Consider the following 15,184-nt stretch of genomic DNA (forward strand, 5'->3'; position numbering starts at 1 on the left):
CGTGCGTGCGTGCGTGCGTGCGTGCGTGCGTGCGTGCGTGCGTGCGTGCGTGCGTGCGTGTGCCTCCAGCAGCAGCTGTGCTTCTGACTTTCGGCGCTGATATTTATTGTCTCAGACAGCCTGACAATCTCATATGAGCCTGCTTCATGAGCGCCGTCCGTGAGGCGTCTGTGTTGTCAAGACGCATTTACAGTAAAGACCCTGACTCGTAAATTATAATTACCAAAGGGGAGCATTTTGCCGCACATTAGCAGGCAGAACTAAAACAGTGACAGTGCAGTACAGTATCTGATCCTTAAGCCACAGTGAAAACACTAATACATAACTCATGAGGAGAGGCTGTTGTAGCAACCTGGCAACAGGCGCATGGCGTATCGCATTATGCTGTAGCCTTTGGGGACCCTACATAATGCAGTTATGTGACAAAGCTAGTGCACGTCAGCCACAGGCATGCTTCTGCTCGCTTGACAGTAAGCCATGGAGGGGGGAGTGAGAAGCATGTTATCTCCTGTATCTCATATTTAAGTCCCCTCATTATTCATGGTCATCCGAGCTTAGGACAGAGATTTTGAGAGCTGGCAGGATCCCTCAGGGGAGGGTCCAATCAGATACATGGGGGGCCCCCGCGGACTCCAGGGAGAGAGGGAAAGAAGGGGTGGCTGAGTAGCCTCCAAGGCCCGATGTCAGTTCACTCCTGTGGGAGAGAAAAGGTGCTTAACGGCCCTTCCAAGTGATTGATGATTGGGCCCGGTGCGGAGGTAGGATGCAGCCAACGGGAGACAATGCAAGACTTTGCTTGGATAATCAATTTGTGGCAATGGGAAAGAAGACAAAAACATATGAATTCCCATTCCAGAGGGTTTTGAATGCATAGAAAATAGAAGTAACAGGTAATGGTTCTGTTACAAAAGGTCATCGAGGACATAAATCATGCCTGGCCTCACAAACTTCTTACAAAATGCAACTACATTCTCCATGAGCGATCCCACTAAACATTATATTGCACTTCAATCTATTTTCTTCAAATTCTTCTTTGCATACACAAACACTATAAATGTATTCAGGCCAGGTAGCCGGGCAGCTGTTGGACTGATTACAGCCATGTCAGATTTGATCTGTCTTGTCTCTCTATAAAGTGTTGGTGCATTTAAGTGTGTATTTTTCTGCCATTTTGCCTTAGTAGAAAATGATGGCAGTGGCATCATCAGCAGTTATGAAGCACACACACGTTTCAGCGCTAAACTACTTCATTACTCTGGAATCAAATTGCCCTAATCGGAGATGGATGTTCTGATTTGTGGCAGCACAAGGTGTGTGCATGTACGCACCTGAGTGTCTGGTTGTGGATATACATGTGCCACAGGTGCATCCATGCATGCACAGCCGACATGCATGTTTTTTTTTAGAGTGGTTGGGTTGACAATATAAATCAATTTGACTACATAATGAAAGCTGAGAAAGCTCAAATGACAGTCACAACACTAGATAGCTCTATTCTGAATATTATAATATACAGCATGGCGGGGTTGAGGCTTTATATTCGGCCTTGAAAAGTGAAAAGAAAGGATTTGCTTTTACAGAGAGGAAAAGCCTCAAGTACATTAGCTCAGGCTGTCCATAACGGATGGTATCTTAGTGTGTCTGCAATACAATATTGCCCCTTTGCTGAGGGGTAGTAGGAATCATCAATAGGCAGCCTAAAGCTTTTTCAAAAAAAAATCAAATAGGATCTTCCCCCACTCTGATGGATATTGATATCAGACGTGTGTTTGGACACCTTTTGGAAGGTGTTGAGGTGTGGTGGCATAACACTTGAGGGGATTCATTTGAACACTGAATTCCATCTAGTTGTTTATTAAAGAGACATTTTGCAACTCGCACCAGAACACAATAGATTGATGTAAGAGGAATTAAGTATATCTTTGATTTTTAACAACTATATCCTCTGACCTTTGAAGGCAGATTAAAGGAAACATTTGAGGATGTGGTTTTGGTTTTAAGAACCATATCTTGTGTCAATCAAGTTTTTTGATGCAAGACCCACTATTTAAACGTATCAATTATTGAAAGGAATGTACCGAATGTACCTCACGTACACATTGCTTTAGTTGGCTGACCTGACTTGGCTCGTTTTGGCTTCTCTTTGAATAAAGTATTTTAAGATGTGAAATATATATGCCTGCATGTCTCTGCTCTTTTCGGCTTTAGGGGATTTTGGGTGCAATCCCAGCTGGATCAAGAGCCCCTAAAGAAAGGAAAAACATGACTTGCAAAAAGAAGAACAGCACTAAACTGTTATCTGCACAATGTTTTAAAATTCTGTTGTTTTTTTCTGAGACAAAGAAGCATGTTTTTCAGACCATTAGTAAGCATCCACCAACACAGTGGATTACTATGCATGATACCAATGCAAGGAATACGTTTCCTGCCAGCACTCTTGAGGCATACTGTCGAGGAGTATGGGAGATGAGTACCGTAATTTTCGGACTATAAACCGCGCCTTTTTTCCCATTTTTCGACCCTGCGGCTTATATAACGGTGCGGCTAATCTATGGATTTTTACAGCTAACGGCCACTAGGGGACCTCCTAAATCTATGGATTTTACAGGTTAAAGTCCACCACCTTTAACTCTATGGGCTCTCTGGCCGGTCCGCGGACCCCCACCTTTAAGCGGCGGGTTCCAGCAGGAAAAGCTGGAGGCCGGAAAAGAGTGAGACAGGTAGCGCGCAAAAGTAAAAGTGGAACCGAGAGTGGTACGAGAGACAGAACGAGAGCAAGACAGACAGACATTACGAGAGCAAGACAGTTTGTCCCCGTACCACTGGTTGAAAACCACTGCTGTAGATCACTGCCGGTACGTGCGCTGGGAGCGCACCGTTTAAGTTTGAAAGTTGAAAAGTTTGTGTGTCTGAAACGCTATGTGATACAGTACAGTTTACACAGTACATGTTCTGTAGCTACTATTGCACTAAATGGTGACACTTGAATACGTTATGCAAATATGCAACTTGTTTGTTGAAATGTTAATAAATGGGAGCTTCCTCAAACAGCCATCTCTTTCCCGACAATCCCCTCTGTGCACGAACCCTTACATATGGTAATTAAACATTAAAACACCTGCGGCTTATAGTCCAGTGCGGCTTATATATGTACACATCATTCAATTTAGCTGCTGCGGCTTTTATTCAGCTGCGCCTTATAGTCCGAAAATTACGGTATATGCAATATGCATACATATCTCCAGAACATGAACAATACACTAGGTCATTGGTTCCCAACCTGGGGGGCGCGTGAAGCTATTGCAGGGGGGGGCGCGTGAAGCTTGGGAACAAGTTATAAACAAACATTGTTTGCTCGTAAAATCTATAAAATGGACACATTTTTAACTCTGAGTTCTGTTGCCCCAATTACGTGTAAGGTGGGAGAAGTACTCAGATCAAGTATTTAAGTAAAAGTAGTATACTGCAGGGTAGCTTGTGAATTTACTCCAGGTGGACCTAAAGTCTGATTTAAGAGTTGATTATATTTCACATCATTCATCCAGATCCACACCATTTACCTCTGGACTGTAGAGGAGCAGAATTACAAAGAAGCAAAAGTGGAAATACTTAAGTACCTCAATATAAGTACAGTACTTGAGTAAATCTACTTACTACCACCATTGCAGGTATTTTATGTGTGCTAGCAGCCCATAATCCACACTATACATAACATGAATCAATGTGAATTATGTTTCTAATTTGCTTAGTTTTTCCCCTAAAAAATATCAAAAATAACCTATAATAGAAATACTGTTAAAGAACCGGATCGATAAGCACCATGTGTAATTGTTTCAATTAGGCCTCATTATTTCACATCTGCCAATACAAGCAATCACTTGTTCATGTTTAATCCATAATAAAATACAATTATATAGTTAGATATTTGTGTCTTGTTATTAATAGCAGAGAAAATGTAATGTTTGTAATTGTATACAACTATTACACTATATACAATTAATTCTACCAATCTCGGTGGGAACCGGATTAGGGGGGGCTCGAAAATATTTCCAATTACACAAGGGGAGCCTGACTGAAAAAGGTTGGGAACCACTGCACGAGGTGATAATAAAGAGGACGGACTTGACTAATGGAATCAGAGTCATTTAAGGACAGAAAGAGGAAGTCATGTGATGGAACAGGAAGAAACATTCACACTCCGCCCGACTTGTGAGTCATTGTGGATGGAGTCACTAGCTCTGGGTGAATCCGGCAGTTTTTTTTGCTGCTTTTGTCGTGTCTCTTCAAGTGCTACATTGTTTTGCTGAGCTGACACAATCAGCCCGTAAGCTCCAATCAGGCGGCGCTTCTCAAAACTAAAGAACAAGACTGTGAGTGGAAAGCTAAGCTAGTGGCTCTGTCACAATGACAATGCTAACATGCAAATGGGAAAATCATAGGAACACCAAAGTTGTAAGGATTCATCATCAAGGGACCGTGAACGTCTGTACAATGCCAAAACTTCTGATTTGGGGCAGTGTGCCGATCCACAAAGGGCCAAAGTTGGAAAGAACATCCCTCAGAAAAGGATTTAAAGACATTTATTAAAGCAATTTGTCAAAAGAATGTATCATCTTTGTCTTTCAGGGTATCTGTATATTTGTAAGTACACGTTTAATGGCATTTAGGTGCTTTCTAATACCTCTAAAAGGAAACATAATGCTGGCTAAAAGGAAAGAGTAAGAGTTTTATTACATTTGAATAACTGAAATATTCAGAGCAAAATAACAGCCTTCTTATTAACAATATTAAAACTTCATGGTGGTATACTAAGAAAGAAAAACACCCCTCTGCACTTACTATCAAATAAACATAGTGGTGCACTTTAGGGAGAAATTGGGTGTAATGTAATTTAAGGATAATAATTTGAATATCAGCTTTAAAATGTGGATTCACGAAATAGGACAAGACTATAGAATTATTGTAATCCTAGAAAAAAAACTAAATTGAATACGATTTAAATATCTTTAGAACATACTTGTACTTGATACAAAAGTAGGGAAAGTGGACATAGAGACACACTGACTTAGCTATCATGAGTGGCATAATGCATACATAGCACACCCACCCACACACACACACACACACACACACACACACACACACACACACACACACACACACACACACACACACACACACACACACACACACACACACACACACACACACACACACACACACACACACACACACACACACACACACACACACACACACACACACACACACACACACACACACACACACACACACACACACACACACACACACACACACACACACACACACACACACACACACACACACACACACACACACAGAGAGTAAATGTCACTGAGGAACGCAATCTGCCCCTTCCACTCGGTATAGGCGGAGCTGCGTTCTCTCAAAGCCAGCTGCGAGGGGCTGATATTAAAATGGCAGTGGGAGAAAACAATTTACACACACCCATAAATTAATCTGCCCCTGAGATGCATTTTGAATAACTGAAAGGGGGTCAAAGGGAAGGTTTGGAGCGCTAAATGGCAGGACCGGTGTTGGAGGGCGGGGGAACTTTAAATCTCAGTAGCTGCTAAGCTGAATAAGACGAGAGGACAACACAAGCAGGTCTTAAATATGAAATATGTCCTATTTAAACTTTCTTGAAAGTGAACCGTATAACAAAGACAAAATGAGAATTCAGTTGATTTATGATATTTGTATCTATTTAATTATCTAACAGCATTTGTTTAAGAAAAAAGAAAAGAAAGTAAGCGTTTTTGCAGTGTGTGCATTTTGTGAAATGTTTATCACCAAAGTAACTCGAGGGTACTGCAGACTACATAATAATTCACGATTTCTTTCTGCTATCACAGAGAAAAACTGCTCTCTAACACAATATTACCCTCTTGGTTTTATTGGTCTCTTTGCGTCTTGTGATAGTATGATTCGACTTGGAATAATAATGCGTGCAAATGTAAAACCATCAAACAAGTTTTTCATGCACATGACTTGCAGTTTATACCCAAAGATGCCCTTAATCCTTACTATAACTCAGATGGAATTCAACTGTTATTGTTTGCAATGTTTAGAACATGCAATAATTGTATAATTCACTACGAGTCACACGATCTTCTAGAAATGATTTGATGCAATGTGTCACATAACAAAGCCCTATGATGCACGGCCTTCTAAAAGGGAAACATGGTTCCCACATGTCGTTGAAATGTATGAAAAGTTGGCCCTAAAAGCTCCTGAAATAAGTCATGAATAGGCATTCACAGCAGAGGGAGAACACATGTTATTTGGTAAGGGGCGGGACATCTCTAATTGGTTGACCAATCACAACAGAGCCAATCTAACCAATCAGAGCCGACTGGGAACTCGACTATAAACAAAATAACTACAAACTGCAAAGTCTTACTCAATGGGAATTGTGCGCTTTAAGGTCTCATTATTCATCATCTGTAAATACAATTTAAAAAATGAATCACTTGGATTTAACTTTTTGAGACATAGTCATTAAACGTTAGTGGCAGCCAAGGGATCATTTTAGGAAGCTTTTAAGTAGCGCTGTCCAATAAAACGGTTTTCACCTGGTAATGAGATATTACAGGTGTGAGAGAGGAGAGATGCCACAGTGTTTAACAGTCATTGAGTTAGAGAGAGGGGGATATTAACTGGATGGCTTGTAGAGGAGGGGGAAGATGCCGCCGGAGCTTTATACATTCCTCTCGGCCCCCGTGCATCTGCCACCATAATTTGTGATAATGACGGCATCCCAGCAGGGCCACTCTGCGCGGAGTGATTCCGAATTGATTTAGTGCATTAATTACGCCCCTGTTACGCCGGTGTCATGGACAATATTTTACAATTTGATAAGCAAAAGACGCGCCGTGGGATCATTTTTGATGAATTGCGAGGGTACGGTCGCGGCGCGCTTTTATGGTCGTACCTTTTAATTTAAACGGTAATCACTTTCTCCCCTCGCACCGCGGAAGCAGCAAGATTTTAATTTCACCTCCGAGACCTATGCTCTGCACCGTGTCGGCTTTGATCAGGCGGACAAAAAGAGGAGGCACACATCGGCGCACACACACATTCGGATGCTGAACACAAGCAGCTGTGTGCATGCATGTGTATCAGTGTACATGCATATGTTTCCATAACATTGGCTTTAGAATATGTGAGTGTGCATTTATACTGGCCCTTATGGACCTCGCTCTGCATCCAAACAACATCTCTCCAGAGCTGCAGGCTTGACACCCAGGAGCCTGGTAATGAGCAGGAGCAGATTCTCCGTCGTACCACCCACTAAGACCCCCCGGGGGCCGAAGACACCCCAACATCCTAACTGTGAGGCTGCAACTCCCACAGGAGCCAGGTTCAACAGTTTCCTGAAAGTTGTCGACTCTGTAAACTTGGTTAAAGCATTGAAAAAAGCAGTTTTGAAAAAAGGGGTTGCTTGGACACAGTTAGGCAAAAAATGGTTTTCCCAGAGGGCCGGCTCGCTCGTGTTTTCTCTGTTTCTAAAATATATATATATTTTATACGAATAAACCACGACTGAAAGAGAGTAAAACCACAGTTAGAATCAGTGTTTCTGCTGGTGTGAAACAGGATGGAGGGGCTTTGCTCACTGCTGATGTCTACCAATGTGTTGTTTCTCTGAAAGCTGAACACCCAGATGCTCAGGAAGATTTTCCCAGGAGCCGAATTAAAAACAGAGGTCTACTTTTCTTAAAAAAAACAATCAATACTTATAAAAGCCAGTATGAAAGCAGAGCAAGCTGATTGAAGTACAACATCTGAGTTTCTTCAATGCAGTTTGGCTGCTGCTAACATGAGGTGATATGAAGGCATTACAGGACACCAAATAAAACAATAGTACATTGTATATGTTTAAATGTATGTCTTAGTAGGAATTGTGCCTCTTCCTTATTGTTCCTACTGAACAAGCAATGCAGCAGCAGCAGAGCAGACATGATGACTGCATGCAGTGTGAGCAGCACCACAGATGAAACACAGCCCTTTCTATCCGTTATAGCTCGTGTGTATCCGTTTGGCCTGGCCACTGATGGGCAATCAAAAGGACACGCAGAGGGGGAATGACAGATCTGTCCATGTTCATCCGTCACAAATCAAGATGTTTTTCAGTTGTTTGTTTGTGTCTCCTCTGTAAGGCTTGAGGGGAGAGGGAGGGGGAATCAGTGCACGCATGCATGCACGCACACACACACACACACACACACACACACACACACACACACACACACACACACACACACACACGGTAAGTCTGAATAAATTGTCAAATCTCTGCATCAGGGACTTAGAAGAAATGTCAATGTTCTACAAAAGTTTCAAAAATACATTGTAAATTGAGATTTCCAACAAATCATGTCAAATACATTTCAAAATAAATGTTTTCCTCTATTTCTTCAAACCCCATAGGAAAAAAACGAGTTGTTTTTGGCAGTATACAGTATAATAAGAACTAGTCTTCCAACTTCTCTCCTGGTCAAATAGCTCTCCAGTGAGGGAGGCAGAACAAAAAACAAAAACAAAAGTAAAATGCTGTATGTGTCTTCTCTTGGATTTAGATGCCTCCATTACCCCACAATTAGCAGGATATGCGATACGTCGGGGTGGGTGCCACAGCGATCTGGCAGGGTGCTCGGCTGGAGCGATCAGGGTGCTAATTTCCCGCCGTTAAAAGCTGTAATTATGTAGACGCTGGCAGGCGCACGGCAAGGCGCTAACAGGCGACCGTCCCAACCTTTTATGAGCTCCTCAGCTGGTTCAGAGGCTAATGACACTGTACGATTGGCCCGGGCCCTCTCCAGCCGTCGCTCGGGATCATGGTGTTCTTTTTTTCCCGCTGAAAGCCATCGCGGCAGAATGGTGTTAAACATTTATAAAGAGCAGGGACAAAGATAGAGGCAGAGGAACACTTGACCTCCTCGCTGGCCTGTCCTCTTCCTCTCTTTTAGTAAATACCATCTCTCACGGCGAGGGGACAGCTCTCTCCTCACCCTAAAAGGCCGGCAGCAGTACAGAGATGGATGTATTGCACTCATTAGGAAGTTGGATTCTTCCTCTCTCCGTACCGGAATGGAAATCAGAAATAACCTCAGAGAAAATCCTGCCTTCTCCTGGAAACAGGTTTGATGTATTTTTAAGGATTGGATGGAGCTGTGCTAAATAAATCAAATGTAGATGTTTTATCCTTCAAACTGGCTCCGATGGAGGAGGGCAACATAACAAGTATAACGGGAGAGGTGCTGCAATATACAATACATAAAACATAAGGGTTTTTCATTTTTGGATGTCATTTTTGGATGTCATTTTTGCCTATTATAATACTTATTGTTATCATATAATATAAAATCTTATCTATTTTAAATTATTATTTTTGTTTTATTATTATGATTAGTAGTAGTATATTTGTAATGTTATTATAGTATTAGTAGTATAATTTGTTTAATTTATTTGTATTTTTTTTCCGTAGCTGGTTAGTAAGAATTCATTCTGCAGATATAAAAACTTTTAAATAAAACAGAGATGGATTCAGAAGTGTATGCTGAACTAAGAAGGGTGAAATTCACACAAAAAAAAAAATCATAAAAAGAAAAACTGACCTCAAAGTTTCAAACCCTCCATGAGCAATATGGCCATTGAGCTGTTATATGACTCGACACTGCAGGTTAGGGTCATCTCTAGTTCCCCTAGCCCACCTCAGAGACATTACCAATAACATGAGCCTTCATCATCTTCCTCCTCCCCAAATCTGGAAAAGCATTGCTTCAGACAAAGTATGGGGGCCATATCATGAATGGCAGACACAGCTGAAGGACATACGTGGGTGACAGAGAGGCGTCTGAATAACTGCCTCACGGTAAATGAATAGCACAGAGTCCCTCTCAGTCGGTTAGAGGAGCGATCGGATGAGAGCTGAGAAATGACACACAGAGAAGCCCTAATCTGTGACTGACACCCTGATCTCAAGGACTTACAAGGAAGAAGAAACGGCAATGTGTAGTCGAGTCAAATTGGTGTAGAGTCATGACGCAAAGGAGGAGAAGCTGTCATGATAAATGAGCCTAACCAACCTCAGATAAGCGACCATTTTCCTCTGCAAGTGTTTCCTGTAAACTGCTTTTTTAACTCATTTCAACACGAATAGATAAGCAACAGAAAAATAATCAACTTAGAATGTAATGTTGAATGCAATAATAACAGATTATGCTCTTTTTAGCCTCTTACATATTGATAATGCTTTATTTTATGGTTCAATAGCTTATCTAACCTTTTTCTAAGCCAATCAGATTTAATGTATATTAAAACTAAAGAAAATGCAGATTTTCTGTTATTTGGAGATGTGTGATATTAGTGCAAGAGAAAATTGGTAAATTCAAAATATATTGATCTTACATTTTTCTTTTGCATTGTCATTAAAAATGTATATTTAAAATCACATAATTTAGAACTGTTAAGGCTTTTGAAAGATTGATTTAAGATATTTAGCTACTAATTAAATCCTTATTTTAAGATAATTAAATGTAATTCCTTACGATAACTAAAAGCATCAGTTAACACTTTTATATCAAATAAATATTCGGTTTTCACTGACAAAAAAAATGGATGTAAAGACCTCTCCCTGGACTGTTTCCCCCCCCCCTCAATACTTTACATCTACACCGCAGCATGCTACAAGCGACTGCACAGAGCACACGCTGGTAGCTTGCTAAGCATATGAGGCAGCGGAGCAGAACGACGCACGCCTCCACAATACATTTCTGAGGGTGCACGCTTTGAAAGTCGCTGAGCTGCAGAAACACTTTCATTTAGCAGCTGAAACACAGACCGAGGAGAACGGGAATCCTTTCGGAGTCTCTTCTCTCATCCTTTTTTATGTTCCCCTCTGTTGCCTTGGCTCTGCTGACATTTCTGTATGTTACCATTGAAAAACAAAGCAGTTTTTCTTCATTACTTTCCGCTGGTGTTTGCCAGAGATAAGCTCTGCAAAGAGAGTCTCTGTTTACATGTATAACACAGAGCATACAACCGAGGGACATCCATCTCTCTTTACGGCTTGTCCACAACTTTAAACACAAGCATGCGTTTCCGGACACTTCCTGTCTCCTCTCAGCTGCAGCCCTGGCACGGCGCCCTATCCTGGGCAGCGCGAGCCGCCAGATTGATCCGGCTTTAATGATGAGTCCTTCGGCCTAGGTGACATCATTAGCTGCTTGGGTGCCACCGCGAGGCCACTTGGCACGGCTCGCCTGCTTCTCTTCTGGGAAAATGGGTCAGCGTGAGTGACAGGCTGAGAGACGGCGGCCAGAAGAGAACACGGAGAGGGCAATGCCCTTCACACACCTGTGTTCACACAGTAATCTGTCTCTGAAACAAAAGCACTTCTGAAGAGCTCTGAACAGTTTTAAAAAAAACTAATTTGGATGCTTTTCAATCCCTGGGTTGAATGGAGATTGAAAAAGAGTCTGTGACTAAAGGTGGGTACAAAAACCAGGTATTAATCTGGCACGGGGATATCTCTTTTAAAAGCTTTAGTAGTGATACGGTTTGATGCTACAGGTTGTTGTTTTGGTGCTTTTATGGTGTATTGTCATGTATAACTGTGCACAGATACTACCACAGGGAACATTGTACATATTAGACTCCTAAATCTCCTAAAGTTAATAATGACACACAATCAATTCCCAGAAAGAAACTAATCCTTACGATAACCATTCCCACCTGACCTATGTGAACTGTAACTCAACAGATTTGGCATTAAACTGGACTAGAGTCACACTCATAAGAGAGTGTGTGAACGGGAGTCAAGCTTCATGAAACACTCTTTTCTGCTCGATCACAGCACTGTAGGAGTTCAACCCAGGTCAGTATAAATAATGCAAGCCTTAGAGGCTGCATTTTAAAGTGCTCTATGATTAATGGTGACCTAATGCCGGATAAAACGAGAATATAAATTGACTCCGATGTGATACAGACTTGGATATAAAACTAACGTTATCGCGTTTTTCTTCTCTTGCACTCTCTTTACGTCCACTAGTGGAGAATGAAGGGGAAGTCACAGAGATCGGCTTTGGAAGAAATCTGGAGGCTGCAGATCCATCTCATCCATCTATCTGTCAGCATCTCAGCAGGCACAAAAACACATAGCATGTCCCTGCCCTCAACCCCTCTCCTCTTACACACACAGATATATGCAGACGCAGACACACACCCCCACGGCCACAGTGGCTAAACATTGTCATTTTAGCACAGCAGCTGTTTTTTGCAGGCCATAAAAGCAACAGCCCCTTTAGCGCTATGCTCCCTCCTCCCTCATTCTGTCCACAGTGTCCAAACGGTGCATACCTCCCAGGCTGCTGGTGTAAAGTGCACTAACTCTCTATGCACAGCCTGCAGCTCACAGTGTGTGAGTCTGCGTGATGTTTCTGCCGTCTTTGAACTAACAAATATGAGTCCAGGTGCGGATCCTGCGAGTCAGAATTGCAGAATGAACAAAAAAACTACATAATCAAACCTGAGGAGTTGAAAAAGTGTGACTTGTAATTTCAATGTTCATATAGTAAAATGAGGGTTTCTACAACTTTTACGACCATCAAAGTCAAGGACCTTTCAAAGACCTTCCAGGTACAATTCTGTCCAAGTATTAAGACTTAAGAAAACACACTTCTTTATTCAATTTTAATTGTTTAATAATGTAAAAAAAATAGTTTTTGGCCCTTAATTCAAGGACTTTTGAAATACTTTCCAGGCCTCATTTCCTAAAATTCAAGGATCCAACATAATTCAGTAAAAAAAAAATAGTTGCAATTAAATAAATAAATATTTAAGCACCTTCCGTCACCATTATGTCTATCTTCCAAAACGTTCTAACTTACTAAAATTAAATTAATTTTATTTTTTAAACAACATAAAAAGGTGTTGCCCGTGACCATACAGTGTACGTCTTAAGAATGAGGGCGGAGTCGCTCTGATTTCTCGCAAACAATAGCGAGATTGCTTCAGAGTTTCCATGGCAACCTATTATCCTGAATCCTGACCCCCCTCTCATCCACTTACCAATCCCCCAGATGCCTAATTGTTTCCCTAATGATGCTAGGCCTAATGGGACTGTTTATGGTATTCATTTGATAGCACTGGCCCAGTAATTAGACTGCACCTCACTTCATTAAACAGNNNGCTGTAATCTGAATGTTAGCGTGGGTGTGGCGTGTGAAAACACAGTGCGGCATGGGTGACCAAGACCTGCCCGTTGGGTCCGGCGAAAGTCGCGCCCGTTGGGGGGTGGATGGGCGGTACCGCGTTGAGAACTCGCCACAAATGCTCCCGTTTGGGTTGAATGCGTTAAAAACAGTAGAGGCAGGTTGAGTATAAAATGGTTAAGCGATGGTCGGGTAGAAGGAGCGAGAGTAATCGAGCGTGTGTGCCTTTTGTAGCTTTAGCGTATTTCTTCTTCGAGCTACTTCTTGTAGCTTCTCGTTCGTTCTTTGGCGTCCTCTTCTGTGGCTCTTCTTCTTCTTCTACGTCTAATTCAAGATGGTAGGCGGCGTGCCCGCGAAGAGTTAGTGTGGACAAAGAAACATTGGCTAGTGTGGTCGAGAGCTAGGAGAGTGCGTGAGTGAGTGTAGCAAGCAAAATGGCTTTGTAAAAGCAGAGGGAGAGGACGCGAGAGAGTGTGGAATGGTCTCAATGCCAAGGTGTGGAGGTTGGAAGTGAGTGAAAGGGTGGTTGGGGTAGTTTGATTAGGATGTATTGTCGCCAGGGGGGAAATTCATTTTACAGCACGAACAATATGAGGTCAGCATAAACAAATAAAACAGACAAGCTAGGCGGGATAGCACGGCGGAAGCAGCGAGTGGAGTGGTGGCGGCGTGGGTGTATGGTGATTAGGGCTGGCCTGGGTATATGGATCGAGGGCTTTTGCCAAAGCGAGCCCTGGGTTGGGAGCGTAGGTGAGATAGGAGAGGATAATAAGTGGGAAGTAAGTAATAGATAGATAATTATAAGTAATAATAGTATGTATGGTATATAAAAACCGTATTGGTAGCAACATGTAGCGACATCTTAGTGGGATTGTGGAAAATGTATGTCTGTTTTGTCTCATGCAGTTATGGCGATTTCCACGTACGACGCCAAATAGAGACAAACCAGGGGGACTTGATTTTTAATCTGTGTCGTGTCCATTTGGTGTAGTGATTTTTGATCTATGATTACGAGTTTGTCGGTAGGTATAGTATTTCACACGTTTCTTATGAAATGCCAGGTTTTAGGCCTTGGTTGAACGAGGCAATCCCTGAAATAAAAAATTCAACCAGGATGAATTGTTCTTTAATCGGCTGAGGGGTATGGACAGGTAAATAGTAAGTAAAGTAGAATCTGATAGGAAAACGAGTTAAGGGATAGAGGAGAAAAGGTTACGGTATAATTACAGAGCCTGTAAATGTTTACATTGAGGAAATCAATGTATAAATTCAAATCAATGTTAGTCTGTTAACCAAAGTGCAGCCATCTGATAATGTACTATCCATTATTAAAGATCAGAGGAATATTGGCTTGGAAGCCAGTATCCTCGAGATTGAGAAACGGCCACAGACTCACTGCAGCACCGTGCACACAGAGATCCGCCGGTGGAGAACATAGCGTTCAAAAGTGACAATCTAATCTACAGAGCTCGATGTGGTCCATAAGTATTTTCACGGAAACACGACCAATCTGTCCATCGGCTGGCCAAAAGGCATCATTTTTATTCGGAGAAATGCACCGTTTTCCACTTCCTTAACCCGGAGTTCTGTTGCCCCAATTACGTGTAAGGTGGGAGAAATACTCAGATCAAGTAGGCCTACTTAACTAAAAGTAGTATACTGCGGGGTAGCTTATGAATTTACTCCAGGTGTAACTAAAGTGTGATTTAAGAGTTGATTATATTTCACATCATTCATCCACATCTGTAAAGTAACTAAAGGTATTAAATACATATAGTGGAGTAGAAGTACATTGTTATGGACGTCCACCACCCATCGTTGCATCTTAGAAATGAGGGTTCATGAGCATTGAGATATGAACTTCGCGCGGAATTCATAGGAAGGTGAAAACGAAGAAACGATTAGAGACGAGAGGATGTCAAGTC

At 41.9% G+C, this 15,184-nt stretch overlaps 1 protein-coding gene across 1 annotated transcript in view; it reads right to left on the minus strand.

The window, feature by feature from the left end:
• The window catches only part of LOC104946410 (receptor tyrosine-protein kinase erbB-4-like), a 55,627-nt gene that overhangs the window by 38,834 nt on the left and 1,609 nt on the right, over positions 1-15,184 (minus strand). The window contains exon 3 of the mRNA XM_010772246.1: positions 13,521-13,659. Within this exon, the coding sequence (XP_010770548.1) occupies positions 13,521-13,659 (139 nt within the window). The remainder of the gene's footprint in view (positions 1-13,520; positions 13,660-15,184) is intronic.

The sequence above is a fragment of the Notothenia coriiceps genome, unplaced genomic scaffold, assembly GCF_000735185.1.
Source record: "Notothenia coriiceps isolate Sejong01 unplaced genomic scaffold, NC01 NC01_scaffold00011010, whole genome shotgun sequence".
Classification (NCBI taxonomy): domain Eukaryota; kingdom Metazoa; phylum Chordata; class Actinopteri; order Perciformes; family Nototheniidae; genus Notothenia; species Notothenia coriiceps.